At 43.3% G+C, this 24,923-nt stretch overlaps 1 protein-coding gene across 7 annotated transcripts in view; it reads left to right on the top strand.

Moving 5' to 3' along the window:
• The window catches only part of LOC101434737 (cytidine monophosphate-N-acetylneuraminic acid hydroxylase), a 144,371-nt gene that overhangs the window by 46,745 nt on the left and 72,703 nt on the right, over positions 1 to 24,923 (top strand). For 4 of the 7 annotated variants that reach the window (XM_058285330.2, XM_058285327.2, XM_004462063.4 and 1 more), the window contains one exon: positions 23,765 to 23,845. The exons of 1 other annotated variant lie outside the window; for it this stretch is intronic. In XM_058285330.2, the coding sequence (XP_058141313.1) occupies positions 23,835 to 23,845 (11 nt within the window). In that variant the 5' untranslated portion in view covers positions 23,765 to 23,834. Of the gene's footprint in view, positions 1 to 15,796; positions 15,886 to 23,764; positions 23,846 to 24,923 lie in introns of those variants that run through there. 2 more of the 7 variants (XM_004462065.5, XM_058285328.2) reach the window with 2 other exon arrangements.

Genomic DNA, 24,923 nt, shown 5'->3' with positions numbered 1-24,923 from the left:
TGCTTGCAGGGCACACTCCTTGCGTGTGGGGCACCCCTACATGGGGCCCCCCTATGTGGCATGGCACTCCTTATACATGGCAGCACTGCACATGGGCCAGCTTACCACACGGGTCAGGAGGCCCTGGGGATCAAACTGTGGACCCTCCATATGGTAGACAGATGCTCTATCAGTTGAGCCATGTCCACTTCCCAAATTATTTCCGATACTGGCTAAGGATCAAAGAAGAAAGATAATTTATAAAGTATCTCAAAGCTATACAATATTTCAACATAGAAGTATCTACTTTTTCACATTGTAAAGCAAATAGATATATACTATAAAAAGCATTTGAATGATGTAAAAGTATAAAAAGTGGACAGTGAAATTAGTTTGTAATTTTACAACCCCCCTCCAAGATTTGGTGCTTATTTATTCAGATTTCTTTATGTATATATAGAAACACACCCTTTCTAGGCAAAAGCGAATCATAACTCTTTCATTTTTCACTCACCAATACATCTTAGCCCTCTTTCTGTATTGTTACATATAGAGCAAGCTCATTATTTTTAAATGCGACATTGTGTGTCCCATTGTTTGGCCATACCCAAGTGTGCTGAAACTTGGGTTAGTTCCAATCTGAAGTTATCATGAACTACATGGTCATAAATAAAACTGACCTTTTAGAGATTAGTTGCTACTTCCTCCACTCCCTTAGAAGAAATAATATGAGCATTTTAAAAATGACTTGGCTACTTTCCCTTAACTAAACTACAAAATAGGTTTACTTAACCTGGGAGATACAGGCTGAGGGATCTTGAGTCACGTTCAAATTTACAACCGAGGGCAGCTTCAGAGCCCAGACCACCAGTCAATCAAAATCTCAATCTTAAGAGAGAATTGAAATGAAAAAGTCATATTCAGACTTAAAAGCAAGATTGAAAAAGATTGGGCAGTAATTGGGGTCCTATTAAAAATTTTTGGCTTTATTGTATGGACCCTGTTTGAATCCTGATTTGATCCAAAATTTAGTATGAGGTAATTGGGGAAATTTGACCACTGACTGTTTATTTGATGATATTGTGTTGGTGATGATATTGTGGTTATGTGTACTTAAAGTCTTTATGTTTTAGGAATATATACTGAAATATCGGTTGAAGGAAGAACTCATATGATGTCTGGGATTGCCTTTAGAATTGTCTAACCAGAGGACAGAGTTGCATGCGAGTGTATATGTGTTGGGTGGGTAGAGAAGAATTGTTGAACTTGGGCCAAGGAGGTTTATGATACCATGCTCTCTCCTTTTGTATATTGTGAAATTTTCCATATTAAGTTGCAAAAAATCCTTAGCTTTGATGACTTTTTACTGGGGAAGAGAAAAGTTGCAATACGACTTTGAAGCAGGAATAGGGTACTTTTCCAGGGTTGGCTGGTCTTACTGATGGAATTTTAACTCCTGGCTTTAGTCCAGAGGTGAGGAACATTTTCTTCTTAAAGTCACTGAATCATGGGAAGAAAAGAAACCAAACCAGGACATAAGGTTTTAATCTTTTACATTTTCTTAAAAGACAGAAAGTATTAATTTTTAAAATTCAAGAAAGAAGTGGCAAAATTTGAATCACTGAATAACTGTGATTGGTAATGATAAACATCTCGAAGTTTCTGAATACAAGATCACTTTTTGGAGGGTGGGGTCAGAGTTGTGTAGCATTCATTCTTCTTCTTAACCGCACTGCCAATTTCCAAATACCTCTCGGCTATCATGTGTGGTCTTGGTGGGAGAGTAAATCCAGTGGTCCACCTGTCACTTCAGAAGCCACTTCCCTCCACTATCTGCATGTGCAAATGCACTTTCAAGATTCTGACAAATGCTTTACTGCAGCAGCAACATCAGTGATGAGGCTGGTCCTGCAAGGAAGCCAATCCTTTAGCTGCTGCTTTCTAGTCCTTGGACCAACCTTGATCCTGCCCATTGCCAAGGCCCATTCCCTTGGCTTTCCTACTGAGTCTCAGAGTAATTGATTTGCTTACGTTAGACTTTCTTTCACTGGAGGTAGCCAGAGTTGTTTTTTTGCCATTAGTAACCCAAAAATCTCATTCTTCTATTTTAAATTATAGCCTTTCAATTGTCCTCATTCCATGACTATGTTCTGAGTGTCTGGCATGCCCCAAACTTTGGTCTAGGTGTTGACCAAGAAGAGATTGTGTTCTCAGGAAACTCCTAGCCACAAAAAGGACACAGATATACAAGCATAAGAAACAAGAGGTCCATATAATTCATTCTTAAACAAGCAATTATTTTTAGAACTGTCTGCAGAATTTCTTTACAACATCCCCAAAATGTGAGCAAATTGGCATCTTTTAAGACTAGTCATGCTCCTAGAAACTAGAATGTGGTTTCTAAATACAATTTCCCCAAAAGGAACGAAAGCTTTTTGGAGAAATAGCTGATTCAAGGTCTGGAGTAGGAAATATACAAAATGAACTTGAAATATCATGCCAGACAAGAGAGGAAAGAGCTATCAAATACTATTGGGGTCATCTGTAAAGTACAGGAGCTAACTTGAAAGAGATTCCCCCTGGTCAAAATGGGACAACTTGAGTGAGCACAAATAAGAGTAATAGCTGGAATGTAATCAAACTCATCAAATGTATGAAACTCAGTGAGGTCGTAATGCTACTAAAATATTGGAGGATCCTAGGAAACCAATTTATTATTTTGAAAACTGAGAAAGGGGGGGGGAAATTAAGCTTTTACCCTGTCTTTCCTTTACAAAGTGTTCAACTGGGTAATCAAGCAGGAGATAAAAGGAATTTATCTTATATTAGTCTTACAGTTAAATTATGAAAAAGGAATAGGAGAAGTTTGCCATTTTCACAAGTCCCCAATGAAATGATGAATCGCAGCGTTGAGTATCAATGGTTGCTAACATCACAAAAAGAAATAAACCTGACACCATGGGCATGATGACAGAAGGACAAAGTATGCAGTGCTCTTGTAAAACAGATTGAACCTGAATCTGATCAAGTTTCTAGACGCAACAAAAAGGAAGTAAGAAGGCAGCAGGACATGTTAAACTACACTACAAAGATGCAATCTGCAAAACACAGACTATGGGAAATTTGTAGGGTCAAACAACTTGTTTTTTCCTACAAATAAATTTTAAGGGAAAAAGAAAAGGGACACTATTGATTCAAAGAGAGTTAAAAGATATGTCAATCAATCATAAATATTATGTGGATCCTGATTTTTAAAAAACACTAAAAAGAAATCCATTTGTGACATAACTGGAAATTTAAACAAGAAATTTGATTAAAGAATTTCTAGATGTAATATTGGCATATAGTTTTGCTCAAAAATCTTTTTTAGAAATTTATACTAAGATGCTTATGAATGATGTAGGGTCTGGAATTTGCTTCAAAATATTACTGGAAAGGGGAGAAGTGGGTAGGAATATAGATGGGGCCATGGGTTGGCCATGGGTTGATGGCATTGGGCTAGGTTATAGATTCATGGAAGGTTATTATATTTTTCTGGTTACTTTTGAATGTGTTTGGAATTCTCTGTAACAGAAAACTAAAAAAAGGAGTGGTTGTGATTTGTAAGTGGCTGTCTAGCATCAATCTGACAAAGGGGATGAGTGCTTCAAGTGAAGTCTGTATTCCGTTATGTCTAAAAGGATAATACTAAACTGTCATCAGTGGCTGACTCTGCGGAGTAGGATGGCAGGGGTGGAACAGGGCGATTTGATGATATCATAAGGATTTTACATTCTTTTCATTTTACAATGAAAATGTATAAACTTTTATAATATATAAACTGTAAGAAAAAAATGTTTTCCCATTGAATCTAATAACCTAGCCCAGAAGATCACAAATTCCCAAAGCCTAAATGCAGCAAAAGCATTCTTGAAATAAGGGTCAACCAAAGTAGAGGATCACATGTTCTGACATGTAAAATTCCAATGTAGTTGTTATTTTTAAGTATCATGATTACATAGTTTTGGGTCATACACATAATCAACTAGGTTATATTGGTGAGCCATAATAAAGACCAATTTTGGAAAATTTGTATCGAGCCAAAGGAAATCAAGTCAATGACTGTAATCAGACAGTTCCCACCCATTTTGAGGCCCTTTAATTTAACTAGCTATTGCCTGACCCAACAGGCATCTGGGACATGGTATGATAAACTCAGAAAAAATACGCTTGGGTTGTTTACTCTCTGTCGAGATCCCATAACATCCACTGTACTCAAAAGAGACATATAAATATCCTTTTCCATGCTAGCGTCTTACTTTTGTTGTCAGCTTTTCTTCCCAAGTAAAAATCTTCTTGCTGCTATTTGAAAAATTAGTACAAGGTTATTTTTAGAAAAATTTTAAACCACAGACAAGTCTCAAGATAGACATACACATCTTAGAAGCCATGACATACGCTGAACTGCTTGTTTGTAGAAGCCAGGACAGAAAGTGGGCCAAGCAGTTATGATCAGTTTTTATAAGCGGTCTTTGTTTTTGTGACCTGTGTGCCTGTAGGGAAGTCACTGCCGGTCAGTCATTGACTCATTCACTTTAGCTTGCTTAGGAAACGGGATAGCACGATGGTAAATGTTTTAGGCTCTAATTGCAGCAAAGCACATAGCAAGTATTAGGTGTGCAGTGAGATGCTGTAGGGATAATTATGGCCAGAACAATAGTTCTTTCATCAGGCATTTAGGGTACACCTATGATGAGCCAGGCCTAATTGCAAGCATTGTGGATGCAGAGTTAAACTAGGCAAGGGTTCCTGCTCTCATGGAGCTTATCACCTAGTGGGACAGAGGTCATAAGGTTGCAATACGTGATACGATGTTAGATACCCATAAAATATGAAGAAAAACAAAGCAGGGTGTGAGGTGGACTGGGACGCTATTAATTACCACATATTTAAAGCCTGCTGTGCAACAAACACAGTGCTAGATTCTTTATATTCATTAGGTCACTTAAAGCGCCTGTCTAAACCAGCTTTTAAATTTCCCTGTGTAGATATGGAAACTGAGGCTTAAAGAGATAAAGGTTATAAAGCAAATAAGAGGAGGAAGTAGACGTGAACTCTCCCCTACCCTCCTCTCACTATGTTTTAAAATTCTAAAGCTTGGGGTCTTGCTGTAATGATGGAGTGATGGAGACATAGTGGAAAGATGAAAGGTCATTTTTTAAAAAAGATTTATTTTTATTTATTTATTTATCCCCCCCCCCCCCCCCCCGTTGTCTACTCTCTTGTGTCCATTCGCTGTGTGTTCTTCTGTGTCCACTTACATACTTGGGGCACCAGGAATCTGTGGCTCTTTTTGTTGCACCATCTTGCTGCGTCAGCTCTCCGTGTGTGTGGCACCACTCCTGGGCAGGCTGCGCTTTCTTTTTTTCACACGGGTGGCTCTCCTTGCAGGGCGCACTCCTTGTGCATGGGACTCCCTTACATGGGGGACACCCCTGCGCGGCAAGGCACTCCTTGCATGCATCAACACTGTGCATGGGCCAGCTCCACATGGGTCAGGAGGCCCTGGGTTTGAACCTTGGACCTCCCATATGGTAGGCAGATGCTCTATCAGTTGAGCCACATCCACTTCCCGGAAGGTCATGTTAATACATAAAGACCGACCTTGTTCTGAATAACAATGGCTGTGTTATTTACTCTCAGTGTGCCTCAGATACCTCATCGGTAAAGAAGGGTAATATTGCCTACTACACAAAATTATTTTGTGGATGACACAGTCAAATAAGTACGTGTAAAGCAGTGAGAACATGCCAGACGTATAGAAAGTCCTCAACGTGTTATTATTGCTATATTGTCCAATATAAGGGATGGGCAGCTGGTGAAGGGATTGATAAACACCTGAACTGGGGGAACTTTCAAAGCGGATGCAGTGGGGCCTGGTCCGCAAGGCACTGGCACATAGAAAAGACCGGGGCAGCCTTAGGTTTTGCGGAAAGACTGCAGGGACAACGAAGGCAAACATCACCCACTTCCCATTTGCCGTCTGAGGTAAATGGGGAAAGATCCATGCCCAGACATTTACTAAAACTGTTTTCCAAAAGGCAACGGCAGGGGGTAGTGCAGGCTGCTTTTTTAATTGATGAGGAATATAGCAACCTGTCGCTTCAATTTTTCCCAATTTGGATGAAAATCAAAATCCATGAGGGAGCTTTGTAATACTACAAATTCAAAGTTCCTTACCCTCTAGGGTGGGGAAATATTGTAAGGGGAATAAAACAATATGTTCCCTGCTGGGTCTCCAAAATCTAGAGGCGTGCATGGCACACGGAAGCTATTCAGTTGGTATTGGTTGAATGAACCCTCTTCCTTCTTCTCTCCTTCTTCCTGCCCTTCAAACACACGTGGCATTTTTATACCTGTGAAATAGTCTGTGACTCTGTTCCGATGGTCCATCTAGAGCCTTACCAGGGGAAAGGGGGCAAAAGAGATGACTGTCTTTGATGGATTTAAGGGCGTGTGATGGCTGCTTGTTCTGAACTCTTGCACTGTCTGCCTGAGTAAGGGCAATTTCCGGCACCATGGCAATTCCTGTGTTGAAATACTGTGTCTCCAGGGAAGTCCCATCACTGTGGCAGAGCACAGTACACTGGGAGTGGAGGGGTGCTGGGAAGGGGAGAGGCGGCGCCCCGGGGTAAAAACCATTTAACTGAGCACAGATTGGGTTATGGGGAGGCTGGTTTCCACTGTGAGAAGCAGAGGGTCAGTTCCTGAAAGGATAAGACACAGGGCGGTGCGGATGGGCAGCAGGGCAAAGGGAAAGTTCCAGAGTGAGATCACACAGAGGACAGGCGAGCAGAAAATGAGGGAGTTGGAGGGCATGGCAGTATTGGCAGTGAGCGTTTAGAGTACAGAGACATGTTCATACCTATAAGCTTTTTAGTATTGGCGGTGAGCATTTAGGCTATAGAGACGTGTTCACACCTACAGGCTTTTCCCAATGCTCTTTCTCGGCTGGTTGCGTGCTCTTTATGACTCCGAGCACTTGGTGCACAGTTGACTCCAGCCTGCCAACCGTGTGTCTGTGTCTGTCAGCATCACAGACATTTTTGGGTCACCTTCCAAGGGCTAAGCTCTGGAGACACAGAGGTGACTGAACAGTGTGCTGCGCTCGTGGAGCATGGGTTTCAAGGAGACAGTCACAGGTTTCCGCTACTCCTAGCCTGGTGACATTTCCCACATGGTTTCAGGTGCTTCTTTCCTGGCCTCGGGCATTTTTCTCACGCACGTGCACAGTGACACACAGTGTGCAGCTGAATGCTTGAGTGGACTCTGCAGACCTTAGGGTTCTATCTGCGCAGCCTGCTCGACTTGGGTTCCCTGTCCTCAACTCAAGCCACCTTGACCCCTCCAGCCCCTCAACTCTGTCTCTTTCACCCAGAGAGATGTCTGGGCTCGCCCTAGGTTCTCCTTTTCTGCTTTGCAACCTGGAAACTTTCTTCAGACCGTACACTGGGGCAACTGCGGGGCTCACCTCATTTGTTTCCCAGTTCTTAGGGATTGCCATCCTGGTTTCAGTTGCCTCTTTTTCCTTTGTCTTTTCTCTCTTTTTGGGGTTTGCTGGTTTCAGATGAGAGGGGAAGCGCTGTCCCTGTAGTTCCTTCTTGGCCAGAGGTGGAACTCCGTAAGTCATGCCTAATGCTTTTTTTTTCCCACTCAGTTTTGGTTTTAATTTATCTTTCTCTGATTACTAATGAGGTTGGGTATTTTTTCCATGTGCTCTTTGACCATTTGTACATCTTTTGGACAAAATGTCTGTTTAAATCTTTGCCTGTTTTTAAAAATGGGTTGCTTATCTCTTTATACTTGGACTTTAGGAGTTCTTTGTACATCCTGGATGCAAGTTCTTCACCTATGTGTTTTGCAAAAATTTTCTCCCAGTCGGTCGCTTGCCTATTCATTTTTCTTAACACTGTCTTTGCTTCAAGCAGAAGTTTTAAAATTTTATGTAGCCTAATTAATTTTTTTCTTCTATGGTTACGCTTTCTGTATAATTTCTAAGAAAGCTTTGTCTACCTCCAGTCATGACGATAGCCTCTATACTCTCTTCTAAAACCTTTACAAATTAGCTTTTAAGTTTAAGTTTATGATTTATAGCAAGTTAATTTTGTACATGGTGTGAAGTAGAGGTCAAGGTTCTTTTTTTTTTTCACTTGAACCTCCAGTTGTTCCAGGACCATTTGTTGAGAAAAAATAAGAAATAGTCCTCTATTATCTTCCATCAATCTAATTTTTCAATCATTTACTAGTACTACATTGTCTAGATTACTGTAGCTTTGTAATATATGTAAGTCCTTCAACTTTGTTCTTTTTCAGGACTGCTTTGGCTATTTTGGGTCCTTTGAATTTCCATATAAATTTGAGAATAAAATGATCAGTTTCTGTAATAAAATGCTTAATTGGACAATGATTCGAATTGCATCGAATCAACTGATTCTTTTTACTTTACAGATCAACCTGGGGAGAATGGACATCCTAACAATTGAGTCTTCCTATCTTTGGTATTTTAGTACTACTATTTGTCCAAGTTTTAAATTTATATGTGACATAATTGAATTTTGATGGAATATACTGGATTTAATAATCTTCTTGGAATTTATCCATTTCATCTACATACTCAAAATTATTGGCAAAAAGATTTTTATACTATTATTTTATCCTTTTACTGTCTGCAACATCTATAGTAATGTCCCTTTTTCCTTTCCAATAATGAATTACGTCTTTTTTTTCTTGACCAATAACATTACTAGAGATTTTGTTGTGGTCTTTTCAAAGAACCAACTTTTGACTTTGCTGAGTTTATTTTATGTCTGTTTTTTATTTTATTAAATTCTACTCATCATTATTATTTCTTTTTCCTTTCTTTGTGTTTATTTTGCTGTTATTTTTCTAACTTCTTGGCATTAATGCTTAATTTATTCAGACTTTATTCCATTGTAAGCATTTCACTTTAAGTATTACTGCAAAAATTCATTCCACAAATTTTGATCTGTATATTTTCATTAACGTTTATTTCTAAATTACTTCTGATTCCACTATGATTCATTTTTGACCAATTTATTATGAAAATATATCTTTCTTAATTTCCCACAGTTAATTTTACTGGTTATCTTTTTGTTTTTGATTCTGAGGTTACTTGTATTATGATATATATATATCTGTTTATGATATTTCTGTGAAATTTTTTGAGCTTCAGCCTAGTATGATCAGTTGTTTTAAGTGTTATTTTTTTTTTTAAAGATTTATTTATTTAATTCGCCCCCCCTCCCCCGGTTGTCTGTTCTCTGTGTCTATTTGCTGCGTCTTGTTTCTTTGTCCGCTTCTGTTGTCGTCAGCGGCACGGGAAGTGTGGGTGGCGCCATTCCTGGGCAGGCTGCACTTTCTTTCGCGCAGGGCGGCTCTCCTTATGGGGCACACTCCTTGCGCGTGGGGCTCCCCTATGCGGGGGACACCCCTGCATGGCACGGCACTCCTTGCGCTCATCAGTTCTGCATGTGGGCCAGCTCCACACGGGTCAAGGAGGCCCGGGGTTTGAACTGTGGACCTCCCATGTGGTAGACGGACGCCCTAACCACTGGGCCAAGTCTGTTTCCCTGTTTTAAGTGTTATGTACGTACAGTAAAATAATGTATTTCTGCAGTTGCTGGGTGGCATGTTCTATATATATGTCCATTAGATTTTTTAAAATTATGATATTCAAATCCTTTTCATTCTTAATGATTTAAAAAATACTTTTAAAAAAAGATTTATTTTCTCCTTCCCCTCCCCCTTCCCCCACCCTGCTGTTATCACTGTCTGTGTCCATTCACTGTGTGATCTTCTGTATATTTCTCTTTTTTGTCTTGTGTTCTCATTTTTTCTCCTCTAGGACTCAATCCTGGGGACCTCTGATGTGCAGAGAGGTTCTCTGCCAGCTGTGCCACCTCAGTTCCTGGTTTCTGCTGCACTTCACCTTGACTCTCCCCTTTGTCTCTCTTTTGTTGTGTCTCATCTTGCTACATGACTCACTTGTGTGGGCTCCCCACATGGGCACTCAGCTCACTGCGTGGGTACTCAAATTGCCTCACAGGTACTCATACAAGCGCTTGGCTCACCATGAAGGCACTGGCTCGCCATGCAGGCACGCTTTCTCTTCTTTTTCACCAGGAGGTCCCAGGGATTGAACTTGGGTCCTCCCATATGGTAGGCAGAAATCCTATCACTTGAGCCACATCTACTTCCCTAAAAATGTGTTTTTATCTGCTTATCCTAACAATTACTGAGAGAAGTATGTTAAAATCGACTATGATTATGAATTTGCCTTTGAGTCCTTGTAGCTTTATCAGTAAGTCTTGAGGCTATAATTACTTGTAAATTTAAAATTAGAACTTTCTGATGAATTAAACCTTTTATCTCTATGAAGTGTTTCCCTTTATTTCCAGTAATGCTTGTTGCTTAAAATATATTTTGTCTGCTGTTAATATGTTAATAAGCTTTCTCTTGGTGGCATTTACCTGCTGTCTTTTTTTTCTACCTCTTTCTATATCTAGAAAAAGGTACAAATACATAAACACAACATTTAGGACCCAAGGCACATAGAATTGAGTTAATCATGGTTTTACTAATAATATTGTGGGCTTCTTTGTCTCCTGCTGGTTCCTGCTTGGTACCTTGGGTGTTTACTTATTTTTTACTATGCATTGTTCAATGACTTAGAATTTTGCCTGCAGAAATTTTCTTTAGCCTGGATCGAAGGTGAGATCCTCCAGAAAGAATTTGTATTTGCTTCTTCCAGTTTTATGGGAATTACTATTCCAGGGCTGTTCTAAATTAAATGTTTAGCAAGAGGCTTTCCAGTTCTCCCAGTGGTGTGCAGTCAGACTGCTAACATGCATAAGGGCCAGGTTATGGTTTCTAATATTCAGCTGGATTGTTTTTTGTTTTGTTTTGTTTTTTGGTCCCTTTTTACTTTGCAATAAGGTTTAAGCTAAGGGGTAGCAGATGTGGCTCAAGCAGTTGGGTGCCCACTTCCCATATGGGAGGTTCTGGTCAGTTCCTGGGGCCTCCTGAAGAAGATAAGCAATACAGTGAGCTGATGCAATAATGTAATGAGATGTCACAACAAGATGTTGCAACAAGGAGACACAACAAGAGACACAACAAACAGGGAGCAGATGTGGCTCAAGCCATTGGATACCTCCTTCCCACATGGGAGGTCCTGGATTCAGTTTTCAGTGCCTCCTAAAAGAAGATGAGCAGATACAGAGAGCATACAACGAACAGATACAAAGAGCAGACAATGCGCACAAACAATGGGGTGGGGGTGGGGGAGAAAGAAAGAAATCTTTTAAAAAATGTTTTGCTCTAATAGATTTTTTTTTCTTTTCTCTGGAGCTGGGGGTCAGGAGTCAGGGAGGAGTATGGATTTATTTCTAGGTCACTAAGATAGATGGTGTAACCCATTGTGATTCCAGCTACTAATGGAAAGATCGTCTATTAGTCTCCTCATTTTGAGCAAGCTCAGGACCTTCTCTCCTGAGTGCTTTGGGGCCATGAAATACAAAGCAGTTGGCAAATTCCCTTAGAGCAAAAGCTGGCTCTAGTGCTCTCTCAACTCCTCTATAGTTCTTGTTTTCCCTCATTCTCTAGGGCAGGGGTTGTTAGCCTCTTTTGTTCCACAGACCCCTTTGCCTGTCAGGTGAAAACCACAGACCACTTACTAAGCCCACACTGTACTGTATATTATTTAATAAATATATCACACCTGCACCAATACATCCCCAAAGAATAGTGTTTTTTTGAATTTCAATTCAAGTTCACGGACACCTTGTTACGAACCCCTGCCCTAGGGGATTTGAGAACCTCTTACTTTCTTGGTAGCTCTTGACTCTTTTAAGTTTGTGCCAGATTTTTAGTTGTTTTTAGCAAGACGGTCCACTCAGGTATTTAGTCTATCATCTTAAAGGAAAGGGAATCTGAATTTAGTACATTGCAACAGAAAATCTGTTAGATTATTTATTTACACTTTTTCCCCCTCCCAAGTAATTGTATATTTCAGTACATTGCAATTAAGAAAATTCGTTTTCTGCAATGAACTTCCAGGAAGAGAAATGGGGAGGGTGAAACCCTTTCATTGGTATGTGTCTTAGAGCCATTTTAGGAATTTTCCTAGCTCTGGTCAGTTTTTGGAGGATACAGCAAACCGCAAGTTTTACCACGTCCACCTATCAGCTTCAAACTCCAGGCAACTCTACATTTCCTCCTCAAAGCTTTTACTTCCATATTTTGCTTTTATTTCTGTTCTAGGAGCCTTCTTCCCCAAACTAAAATCATATAAATAAGTTGTAGTGGGTTGAATGAACTAGCTCCCCCAAAAATAAGCCCACCCAGTCTCTGAATGTAACCTTATTTGGAAAAAGGGTCTTGGCAGATATACTTAATTAAGAATCTTGAGATGAGGTCATTCTGGATTACAAGGATTAAACCCAATGACAAATGTCCTTATAAGAAGAGAAAAAACAGAGGGAGGAGAGAAACGCAGAGAAGAAGACCTTGAGAAGATGGAGGGAGAGATTGAAGCGACGCATCTACAAGTCAAGGAATGCCAGTGACTGCTGCTCATCACAGAAGAAAGGGGAGGGGGGGTGGACACCGAACACATCCTTCTGCTGCTGGCTTCCAGAATCCGGAGAGAGTAAATTGCTGTTTTAAGCCACCAAGTTCGTGCTCATTTCTTGTGGCAGCTCTAGGAAGTGAACACACAAGCTTTCAGATCTGCTCCAACATTTTTTTACCAGCCTGTAATATAGATTCCCATTAAGCATGATCAAAGAATGTCCGTCAAGGGAGGGAGCTGGACTGGAACTTCTCTGGATGATCTTCCTGGTATCAAGAGTTTCCTTGTGGGGATCAAATGGCATGTGCGCTTCAAGTATGAAGTCTTCTCTAACAACACCATCACTATTTAAAAATGGCTAGTGTTCAGGTTTGACACGTTATCAGCCACATCTTCATTCTCAGTCACAGCAATGTTTTAAAATTGGAACTTCCTCCGGTCTCTTCCTTCACCTTCTGCCCTCTTCCCACATACACACTGAGAAGACTCTCTACGACACTTAGCTTGGTAGAGAAGTGGTTTTTATCCAGTGAGAAGTAACAACATAGTAGTTCCCAGAGCTGGTAGCAAATTATAACTTATGGAGGAACTGTGGAAAAATGGCCGAGTTTGAAGATCCAGGAAATAGACCGTTGGCCAGAATAACTATTGAACAATCTGGAGCTGTCTGAATGAACTATTTCACTACTCTGGAGTCTAGCAGAACACTGCAGCATCCAGGTCAGAGCAGAAGGAAGCAGCTGGGAAATTGCAGTAAATACGGAGGAATTGCTATTTCCACATGGCAGCTACCATGGCCCACCCCCAACTCTTGTGGCAGGCAGAAGTGGGGTCTGGCCCCTGGCATAGTTTGCTGGTGCCAGAAAGGGACATACAAACCTAGTTCCCCAAGAGCTGGGGTAGGGGTAGGGGATGCGGTCCAATCGAGGATCCCTGCTTTGGATTATCTACTTCTGATTGCTGGGGGCCCAGCTCTGAGGGTGGCTATTGTTCCAACCCACCCCAGACAAAGGCAGTGGAGGAGACTTGAAGACAGCACTCTTACTCAGAGCTGCAGAGGACAGCTGAAGGGCTGCTTGTGCTGGGCAGGTGCTGAGTCAAGAAAGCAGAACATTGGGGAGCTATGGGAGAAGCTCCTGGTGCCTATCTGGCCCCATCCCCAGCCCTTCCCCAGGGCAGTTGGGGGCTGACTGGCCCTCCTGTGGGTCCCTGGCCTTGCTCTGGGCGGGAAAGACTGACTTGGGGAACTCCTCTCTGATATGTGCCCACTCCTCCCAGGCAAAAGCAGCTTGAAGCAATGAAAACAGTGTAAGAAACAAATGAGGCAGGCAGCCTGGCTTTCTGTGGTGGAAACCCTGCAGAAGGAGAAGGTCTGTGATTTCTTCTAAAAGTTTGATGCCTTTAGCTCTTATATTTGGGTCATCAATCCATTTTAAGTTAACTTTTGTATACAGTGTGTTTTTTAAGGTTTATTTTATTTATTTCTCCCCACCCCCTTGTTTGCATTTGCTGTGTCTGTTTGTTGTATGCTGATCTTCTTTTTGGGAGGCACTGGGAACCGAACCCAGAACCTCTGATGTGGGAGGGAGGCACCACATCACTTGAGCCACCTCCACTCCCTGCTTTCTTGTGTCTCTCATTATGTATTCCTCGTGTCTCTTGTTGCATCTTCTCATTGTGTCAGCTCTCCCCCCAACCATCGCATCAGCTCACTGTCTTGCTCATCTTCTTTAGGAGGCACTGGGAACAGAACCTGGGACCTCCCATGTGGTAGGTGGGAGCTCAATTGCTTGAGCCACATCTGCTTCCCTTCTATATGGTATGTTTTAATTTCTTATACTGCACAGAGCAGATACTATTAAATGGATTTATTCGCATACGGTTTTGAGGCCAAGAAAATGTCCGCATTAAGACACCATCAAGGTGATGCTTTCTTCCTGAAGGCCATTTGCTGGCAATCCTTATCTCCTCTGCTACATGGCAACATGCTCGGAGGCTTTCTCTCTATCTTCCTCTGAATTCATTCTGTTTATAAAGGACCCCAGTAAGAGGAGTGAAACCCATTCATAATGAGATGGGTCACAACTTAACAGAAGTAGCCTCATCAAAAGTTCTCTTTACAATGGACCCACACCCACAGGAATGGGTGAACTTTATATGCTTTTTTGGGGTGCATACAGTTTTAAACTACCACATATAGCATTGACTTTTTTGTAGCTGTCCTGCAAGTGAAGAGCCTAATTATGCTGAGAAAAAATGATTTCTTCCTCTTATTTGTTATGTCTTTCAAAATTGCTGGCCTTAAATCTGACCACAGAGAAAGCTGGAATATTGAGTGCTTTTGTGGTAGGTTGGAAGATCACCAGGAGGCCTTACTGACTTCTGGGTCATGCCTTCCAGATGCCAACTTGACCATTTGAAAAGGATGAACACGTTCCTTGCAGGTGCCACATTGAAGATGATCGTTAGGTGTTAGCTGGCATCACATATTCTTCATTGAGTTTAACTCTGGAAGGCTGTATGTGTTGTTTGGTTTTGTTTTGTCTCCTCATAATTTTGCGTTTAATTTCTGCTCCTAGAAATTATATTTATTCTTAGACAATATTTGCCCCTGAAGCAAAAATTCCACTTTTCTTCATTTATATAGGTAATTAAGTTCTGTGTTTATGTAGATAACTAAGTTCCATGTGTATGTAGGTAAATTGATTGGAAACTCGAAAATGGAACAGGCTTCATAAGGAAAGATTATAATATCCAGTGCCACTGGCCCAAAAGAAGGAGGAGGGGGTGAGGAGGCCTCTTGGCCTGAGAAGCGCTTCTCTTATTCAGAAGCTAGATGGCTTCCTGCCCTGCACATCAGAGACCAGAGTCAGGGCTGTCAAAACCTAATAGATGGGGAAGAGAACCCAGGCGGACTAGCCCCACGCTGCTGCTTCTCGAGTCTGCACCAACAAAAGCTCTGGCCCCTTCCCCATTTCCCTCTCCCCATAGACAACAGGGCAGGTCTGTATCCTCACTTCCCCGGAGCCATGGCCTAGCTCCATTTCCTAATGCACACCGCATGGACACAATCCCAGACTGGCCCCCAGCCATCTGGAGAGGGGGAGTGTGTCTAGCTGAGGTCCACACGGCAGCTTTCGACATCTCAGGAGCCAGTGTCGCAATGGAGAGAGGGAATGCGATGGGTGTGCCCATTCCCCTTCAAGCAGGTTTTAATCTTTTGTGGACCACGAGGAGAAGTGGCCGGTGTTTTATTAAGAAGGAAACGGAAGAAGGTAAGCTGTTGGCTTGGTTGGAAAATAGCAATAGGAAGCCATTTGACCTTAAATATTTACTTCTTCTTTCTGTATGTTAGGTCTTTTAAAGACATAACACCCTTAAAGTGCAGTTCAAAATTCCTATTGCTGATTGCATTAATAGCCATCTACCAATCCTGCTCTGTTTTGATGGGTATATGCCTGGTATGTCTTTTTCATCCTTTACCTTTCAACCTACCTGTGTTGTTGTATTTGAAGTGAATTCAAATCCGTGGTGGATCACACTTTTTTTTTAATCATCTCTGCCAATTTTTCTTTTAATTGGTGTATGTGGACTGCTTGCATTGAAGGTGATTGTTGGTATATTAGACTTCAATCAGCCGTTGTATTTTTGTTTATTATTTGTTTCCTCTATTTCTTTTCCTGCCTCCCAGTGGGTTACGGGAACATGTTTTAGGATGATCTTGGTTTGTTTGTTTTCTCATATTTTTAACTCGTAAGAGGGAGGACCTGGGAGGAATGAGGCTCTTCATCTTGGCTGGAACCAAAAGTCCTTGAGAAATTATTTTAAAACACAAGAAGTTTCCCAAATATTCTGTGACAGCAAGGCTCACAAAGGACAGATGGGGGCGATATTGCCCAAAGCCATGTAACAATGTCATGGAATGAGTAGCCTTCTCCGGTACTACTGCTGTCACCTCCTAAGACCTTCCCAGGTGGTGTGAGAGAGGTGTTACTGTGTTAGCAATACCTACAGCCTTTTTTAAATATAGGATGTGGTATTTGGTGGCTCAGGATCAGAGACTGGTAGAGGATGGGGGTTTCCAGAAAATATTTTTCAGACTGCAATTTGAAAAAGGCTGATTGGAGCTTATGGAATCAAGACCAGAAAAGAGTCACATTCATTGACACAGAGGCCTGACTTATTACCAGATGTGCCACTAACTGGATATGTAATGTTAGGAACGTGGCTTAAGTTCTTGGGACTTTAGCTTCCAATACGATGCAAAATAAGGGTGGCCTGGAAGTGTTGAACTGGATCATGTAAGGTTACTTTCAGCTCTAAGTATCTATGATCGAAAAGTTTTTGTGGATTGCTCCCTTTTCTAGGTCAAATTATTATTTGTGTAAAGCTTTAGTTCCAAGCTTTGTTAACTTATGGAAATGAGCTCACTTCAAATCCTGGAAACTATTGTTTGTGTCTACTCTACACACATTTTTGTTTAATGGAAAATATGCAACACGAGTTTATCCAATATAACAAGTATTTCCTCGGAGTATGAAATGTACTGCTGGCCAGAACTATTGGATATTGTCACACCCTAGAGCATGCTGTATTTTGCATGATAAAACTTGAGAATTGCCATGGTTGCCTTAAAACCCATTCTGCTCTCCTTAGTCGTTTTCTGTAAATATATCTGCCCTTTACAAATATTTGGCTCTTTGCATAAGCGCTTCCTCTGGTTTTGACTACATTTCCTGTAGCAATTACAGTCTGAACAGGTTTGGGAAAGACCTGACCTTCATTTGCCTGTGACAGTCTGGCTTAGGTGTCCCTCTTAGGTGTTCCTAAAGCATTCAGTTCATTCATTCATTCATTAAAAAATATGCACTCTGCCAGGTCTTGAGGAATCTGCAATGAACAAGAAGCACAGCCCTTGGTCTCATTTAGCTTAATGTCTAGAGCTGAAGACAGACCTGAATAAGCAGTAAGAGGTGCGCTGGGTACAAAGAAGGAGAAATGCAGAGCTCTGTTTGCCATAGAATCTTAGATTAGGGTTTAACCAAATCCTGGTTATCAGAGATTTCTCGAGGAAGTGGCATTTGAGTTGAAACCTGAGCAGTGAGTACGAGTTCGCCAGGCTAAGATAGGGAGGAAGAACATTTCAAGCAGAGGAAAGAGCTGAAATGAGAAAGTCCATGGAACACTAGACAAACTGCCAGAAGGCACATGGGCCAGAATGGAGAGAGAGCCTGGGCCAGTGGTGTGAGCTGCGGAGGGAGAGGTGCGCACTAGTCGGAAGAGGATCTGCTTGTGGGCCATGCTAAGGATTTTGGACTTTGTCTTTAGGGAAGTGAGAAATCCTTGAGAGTTCAAACCAGAGAAGAGGCATGATCAATTCTGACATTTAACAGATGGTTTTGGCTGTAGTGTTGTGAATGGATTGGAGGTGGGATTGGCAAGAGGAGATGCCGAAAGGGCAGTTTAGATGCTGCTGATGAGGGCAAATGAGCAGGGATGTGGACTTGGACCAGGGCCACGTATTCATTTGACGTGGATGAGCTTTGGTGCTTCATAAAATAACAGTGACGAAGGAGGATGGAGTGTCAGGAATGGTTCCATGAGGCCAAAGGACGAGAGAGTTTCAAAAGAGCGAGCATTGTTGTATTATGTTCCTATTATGTTGTATTATGTTCCATGCCAAATGACTGCCAGCTTCGTGGCTTAATGCAACAGAAAGGCACTGCCTTGCAGTTCTGGGGGCAGGAATTCCAAAATCAAAGTGTCGGTGGGGCCACGCTCCCTCTGGAACCTGTAGGGGAGAAGACTGCCTCGCCTCTTCCCAGCTCCTGGAGCTTTGCCAGCCATCCTGGGTGCTCCTGGGTTCACGCTGCAGCCCCTCACCCTCTGCCTGCATGAAGGACAAGTCATCGTGGGTTAAGAGCCCACCCCACTTCAGTTCGGCTGCATCTTAACTAATCCCATCTACAATAATCCCATTTCCAAACAAGGTCCCATTCTGACGCACTGGGGCCTAGAACCTCAGCATATCTTTTTGGGAGACACAAGTCCACCCATAACAGCTTTCAACTGCCAAATGGAATTGGGATGCCCAGCAGATGACAACTGAAAGGCAAGTTTTCCTTCAGCTGGAAGCATTTTCTCTTATCATTTCCTTGATCATTCCTTCTTCATAGGTTCTCTTTACTCCTGGAATTCCTACAAGATAGAAATTAGCTATTATATATTATTCTTCCTGTCATTATTTTTTCTTTCATAATTTCTACCTCTCTCTCTTTTTTTTTCCCCTCTGCTTTCTGGGAGATTCCTTAACTTGGTCTCATTTCACAGTCGAGAGTTGGGTTTTGGCGTACTATTCCTCCACTTAGGGTTTCTTCTGATTTTTTTGGTTGGCTTTAGCACTCGTGGTTTTCATTTTTAAAACTTTCTTGTTCTCCCATTGGCCCTTTCTTCATAACTCTTGTTTGATCTATGAAGTATCTTCCAGAAGGTCACCTTGTCCTTTCAGAGTTAAAGGGGAAAATATCTACCTCCTAGCCCCATACTTGCTTTTGTCTTTTTTAGTTCTTAGGGGTCTTGGCTTACGATCCCCTCCAGGTTCAATTTTCCTTGACCAGTGACCTTTTGCTCCCACACCTCCGTGGCCCAGGTAGCCTCATGTTTCCCCAAGCCATCCTTGAGTGGAGTACCCTTTGCTGAAGGCATGAGGTGGTGGTAAGGGTTGACAAATGCCCCCACAGGGACACATTCAAGTCCTCTCCCCTTGTCCTGTAGATGGGGGTTTCTTATTTGGAAATAGGGTCTCTCTTAGTTTGCCAGAGCTGCAGTAACAAAGTACCACAGACTGGTTGGCATAAATGACAGGACATCATTGTCTCCCAGTTTTGGAGACCAGAAGGCCAAAATGAAGGTGTTGGAACGCTTGAGCATCTGTTGAAGTCTGGACGGTTGTGGTGAGACTTGCCAGCCAGCAGTAAGCCAATTTCTGCCTCCCTCACATGGCCATCTGCCTCCTCCCATCCCTGCTCACTCTGGGTCGAATTCCCTCCGCTTACGAGGACTCCAGACATACCTGATGCCGTTTGGCCTCATTTTAACTATTGCAGAGCTTGGACGTGTCTTTGGGGAAGACACGATTCAATCCATAACAGCGCCTTTGAGGGTGGTGCTAGTTAAGACGAGACAGGAAGCAGATGTGGTTCAAGCAATTGGGCTTCCGCCTACCGCATGGGAAGTCCCGGGTTCAGTTCCCGGTGCCTCCTGGAGAAGGCGAGCTGGTGCGACAGGCAGGCGCGCCAAGCCGACGCACCAAGATGACATAACAAAGGGACACAAAGAGGAAAGACAATGAGAGACACAGCAAACCAGGGAGCTGAGGTGGTTCAAGCGATTGAGCACTTCTCTCCCACATGGGAGGTCCAAGGTTCAGTTCCTGGTGCCTCCTCAAGAGAAGACAAGCAGACAGAGAGAGCACAAGATGCATGGACACAGAGAGCAGGCAGAGAACGCAAACAACAGGGCAGGGAGATAAATAAATCGTAAAAAAAAAAAAAAGATGAGGCCAAACTGGTTCAGGGAGGCCCCTCATCCAGTATGACCAGTGTCCTCAAAAGAAGAGAAGAACTGGCACAGGCGGGTAGAGGGGAGAAGGCCGTGGGACCCCAAGCCAGAGAACTCCACAGATCGCCGGCCAATCACCAGAGACCAACTGAGGCAAAACAGGGTTCTCCGTCACAGTTGAATGGGAAACTCCTCTTAGACGGCTGCATCCAGAAGCATAAGAGATCACATTTCTGCTGGTCCAAGCTGCCCATTTCGCGGTACCTTGCTGCGGCAGCGAGCAGGAGCTAAGGCAGGTGGTGAGAAGGCGCCGTCTGGCTCACAAGCGCTCCTGCCTGCTCCCAAAGCCTCCCGCCACCCCGTCACCAGGGGCTCCGGGCTGACCATCTTTATCTGCAAGGTCCCTCTCCCAGCCGTTTGATAAGCTCTGCCTGTCTCTTCTTGGACTTTTCTTCCTGTTTCATCCTGTTGACTCTCAACCCCCAACTCCCTTTACCTGAACCACAAGCCCTCTTTGTTCCACTGCTAATACTTAAACAAGTCTAAAGAATGTGCCAAACTCTTCTCTCCTTAAGAGAATTCAGGTTTCTAACGTTAAAATGGCAAAAAAAAAAAAAAAAAAGATTTATTTATTTATTTCTTCCCTCCCCCTCCTCCCATCCTCCTGTTTTTTGCTGTCTGAGTTTTCTTCTCTTCTTATTTTCTCTCCTCTAGGATTCACTGGGATTTGATCCTGGGGACCTCTGATGAGGACAGAGGTTCCCTGTCAACTGCGCCACCTCAGTTTCTGGTTTCTGCTGCCCTTCACCTTGACTCTCCCCTTGTTTCTCTTTTGATGTGTCATCATCTTGCTGCATGACTCACTTGCACGCTGGCTCACCACGCGGGCGCTTGCGCGGGCATTTGTGCAGCATGGGCTCATCACACGGGCACTTGCACAGGCACTGGCTCGCCGTGCAGGCACGCTTTCTCTTCTTTTTCACCAGGAGGCCCCAGAGATCGAACCCGGGTCCTCCCATATGGTAGGCGGAAGCTCTATCACTTGAGCCGCATATGCTTCCCTAAAATGGCAATTTCTATACCTTGGCATGCTAATATGAATTTCCTTTAAGTTCTCCCGTCTTTCCTTTAGGAAGCCCATCTGGTGCTGAGCTTGGCATTAATTTGCTGCTCGCAAGAATATGGAGAAATCCCGAAGTAGCATCATTGGGCGGAAGAGGCCATATGTGAAGGAGTGTGTCACTGTGTGATTCCTGTTATGTGTAATTTGAGAGTTGGCATAACTAGCCTGTGGCGATGGAGGTCAGAAGAATGATTTGCCATTTCAGAGGGTATTGACTGGGAGGGGAAGTAAGGGCAGCTGCTAGACTCTTAGAAATGTTTCATATCTTGATGTGCAGTGGTTGCATGGGTGTATAGGCATGTAGCAAATCACAGAAGTGCCCGCTTAAGAGTAGGGTACCCTAGCATATGTAAATTATACCTCAATTTAAAAAATGTTCTTCTATGTCAATAGAACTAGGGAAGGAAGAATTCGAGAGAGCTTCTTGATTTGGGGGAGAGAAAAGAATACTTTTGGGGTGAGGTGTTACCTAAAGAATTGCCTTATGTAGAAACCCTTTATTCCTTTACCCTTCTGACAGCCATTTCTCCTACCAGGACAGCGGTCCTCAAAACCGTCCTCTTGCTAATTTACAGTCAATTTGCTATTGAGCCGTGTCCTGTACACCATTGTAAGCACCTTGGAGAATTCAAGTCTTCAGACACCGAGCCTGTGCTCCAGAGGCTTGCAATCCAATTAGAGAGGCAAGGCTAAAATAGACAAGGTGTTTGGGAGGTTTTGCATTGCCAGTTTTCTTTTAGAGTGAAAGTTGTAAGGGACAGAATTCTCCAGGAGCTCAGGAGCCAGGCTCATTTGTGAGAAGTGTAGGAAATGATTTTATTTTATTTTTTTTTAAGGATTTTTTTTTTTTTAAAGATTTATTTTTATTTTATTTAATTCCCTTCCCCTCCCCTCCCCCGGTTGTCTGTTTTCTGTGTCTTTTTGCTGCGTCTTGTTTCTTTGTCCGCTTCTGTTGTCGTCAGCGGCACGGGAAGTGTGGGCGGCGCCATTCCTCGGCAGGCTGCACCCTCCTTTGCGCTGGGCGGCTCTCCTTATGGGTGCACTCCTTGCGCGTGGGGCTCCCCTACCCCTGTGTGGCACGGCACTCCCTGCGCGCATCAGCACTGCGCATGGGTCAGCTCCACACGGGTCAAGGAGGCCCGGGGCTTGAACCGCGGGCCTCCCATGTGGTAGACGGACGCCCTAACCACTGGGCCAAAGTCCGTTTTCCTTAAGGATTTATTTTAATTGTTTCTCTCCCCTTGGCACCACCCCCCCCCCCCGCCCCCCGTTGTCTGCTCTCTGTGTCCATTCGCTGTGTGGTCTTCAGTGTTCGCTTGCATTATCAGGCGGCACTGGGAAACCGCGTCTCTTTTTGTTGTGTCACCTTCCTGCGTCAGCTCTCCCTGTGTGTGGCATCACTCCTGGGTGGACTGCGCTTTTTTTCACATGGGGCGGCTCTCCTTACGGGGCGCACTCCTTGCACATGGGGTCCCCTATGCGGAGGACATCCCAGCATGACAGGGCACTCCTTGTGTGCAGCAGCACTGCACGTGGGCCAGCTCATCAAACATGTCAGGGGTCCCTGCGTATAGAAGCTTGGACCCTCCATATGGTAAGCAGACGCCCTATCAGTTGAGCCACATCCGCTTCCCAGTAATAAATGATTTTAATGAAGGGGGAAGTACTTGAGGTGAATTTTCAAAAACAAGTGGACAGACCCGTGCTTGTTTAAAGAACCGTGGCAAACTTGCTTCCTAGAGTTGAGATAAAGTTAGTAGCCAAAGGGCAGGATTTTTGTCAAACAGAAGAAAATAAGCCCAGAAGAGGAGTTATAGCTTCTCAGAAAGCCAGGTTTGGACCCTGAAATAGTCTCTGTCTGGTCCCCACGGGCTGGGAAGACAGAAATATACCGTCAGAGGTACACACGGATCAGGGGGAAAATTCTATGGCCAGAGTTAAACTCTACATGCCAATGGAATATTCTACAGCGATCCTTCCTTCACTTTTACCATAAAGCAATTATTATTATTGCATTACAAGAAAACCAAAGTGCATTTTTATGACAAGCTGACTCACTTCCAGAAGAGTACAATTAGGGGAGTGATATGTTCTTCTTCCTTAAAGCTTTATCCTCTTTCATCATAGTTATGTGTCTGCAAAACACACACACACACACACACACACACACGATCTTCATATTCTGGGCTTTGGCAAGGAATTAGTTTATCTGAAGTTCACCATCCTCTCTCTAGGCACTGTGAATGCAGCTGGGAGGGTAACAGGTTGGCAGATCTACCAAGACAAGTGCAGTTCACGTCAGCTGGCTGAGTGTGCCTACTGCTGCAAGACTGACGGCTGTGCTTTGGTCTGACTTGCCTCTGAAAGGGTTTTCTCACCACAGAGACTCAAAATCGAATTTGTTAATAAGCAAATTGCAATGGCCAGCCTTCAGCCCTTCTAGACATCCTGATTGTATCATTTCATCGCAGATCTCAACCTCGCTGTGTTTCCACTTTCTCAAAGGAGCTGCTCCTGTGCTGCGTGGCCCTCTGACCTGGAATGGAACAAAGGTATGCCTTAAAATTGCTTTTCTGCTGAATTTAGGGTGGCTATTTCTTGTGGTGTCAGTAGTTTGGGTAGTTCTCCTTCTGGGCACAAAGTACAAGAACTGTGAGGGCTTGGTCGGGGATGGGGTGCAGTTCAAGGCCCTAAGACCCCATTTGAATATACAGTAGTGACTATCTTAGGAACGGCTGCTTTGCACCTGGCCTGGTTGTTTGGACACAGAGCTTGCCTGCCCTGTGCCCGTCTGTCCTCGACAGCCCATCTGTCCATCAGCCCCTTCCCACTTCCCCTGACTCTTCTCCCACCCCCACGATTCCTCTTTTTCGGAAGTCTTCCCTCATTTTTTAAATCTCTGTCAACACGTTTCCCTATCTTCTTGCTCTTAGAACATTCCTGTGATGGTACTTTATTTACTGCTTTGCGCAAGACTCAGAAAGCTTTAACCTGAGAGGGACACTGAAGACTCAGGGCGAAAAGGGCCCGGAGGCTTTTACACCAAGAGATGCTTTCGGATCATGCCTCAAAATTCTAGTCTTTCTTAAAGCGCCTGTCAATAAAATGTTGACAACTTCAGGGGATAAGCAAGGTTTTTGTGAGCTGGGTTAGCGCTCAATCACCATTTGCAACTTGTTTCTATGGTAAAATGTCACCTGTCATACAAATAAACCATCAGACACTACCTCGTCATCAACTGGGGGTATGATCTGCGGTGTGTTTAATTTTTAAAAGGTAACATTTTGCAGGTGCTAGTCCTCAAATAAACACGAAGCTCCTCGAAAGATTCTCTAGCACTGGTGGCCTGACCTCAGGTTCTCTCAAAGGCTTCTGGAGGAAACACTGCCGTGGGCCTTTAATTGCAAGCTTCGTTGGCTCTTTCAACACATATTTATCGGACGCCTAGTGCGTGCTACGCTCTGCTTGCAATAGAGCACACACAGGCATGGCTTCTTCCCCGTTTTCTAGAGGATACAGATAGAAATTATCCAATTGCACAATTAAGAAATGAAATGACAGGTTTGATGAGTCATGTGAAGGGAAGGAGCACGGAGCTGGGACCACTGTAATCGTGGGAGCTGGCCTTTT

This window comes from Dasypus novemcinctus, chromosome 22, assembly GCF_030445035.2.
Source record: "Dasypus novemcinctus isolate mDasNov1 chromosome 22, mDasNov1.1.hap2, whole genome shotgun sequence".
NCBI lineage: Eukaryota > Metazoa > Chordata > Mammalia > Cingulata > Dasypodidae > Dasypus > Dasypus novemcinctus.
Note: the sequence above shows the minus strand (reverse complement) of the source record. Positions and strands in the feature narration are given on the sequence as shown.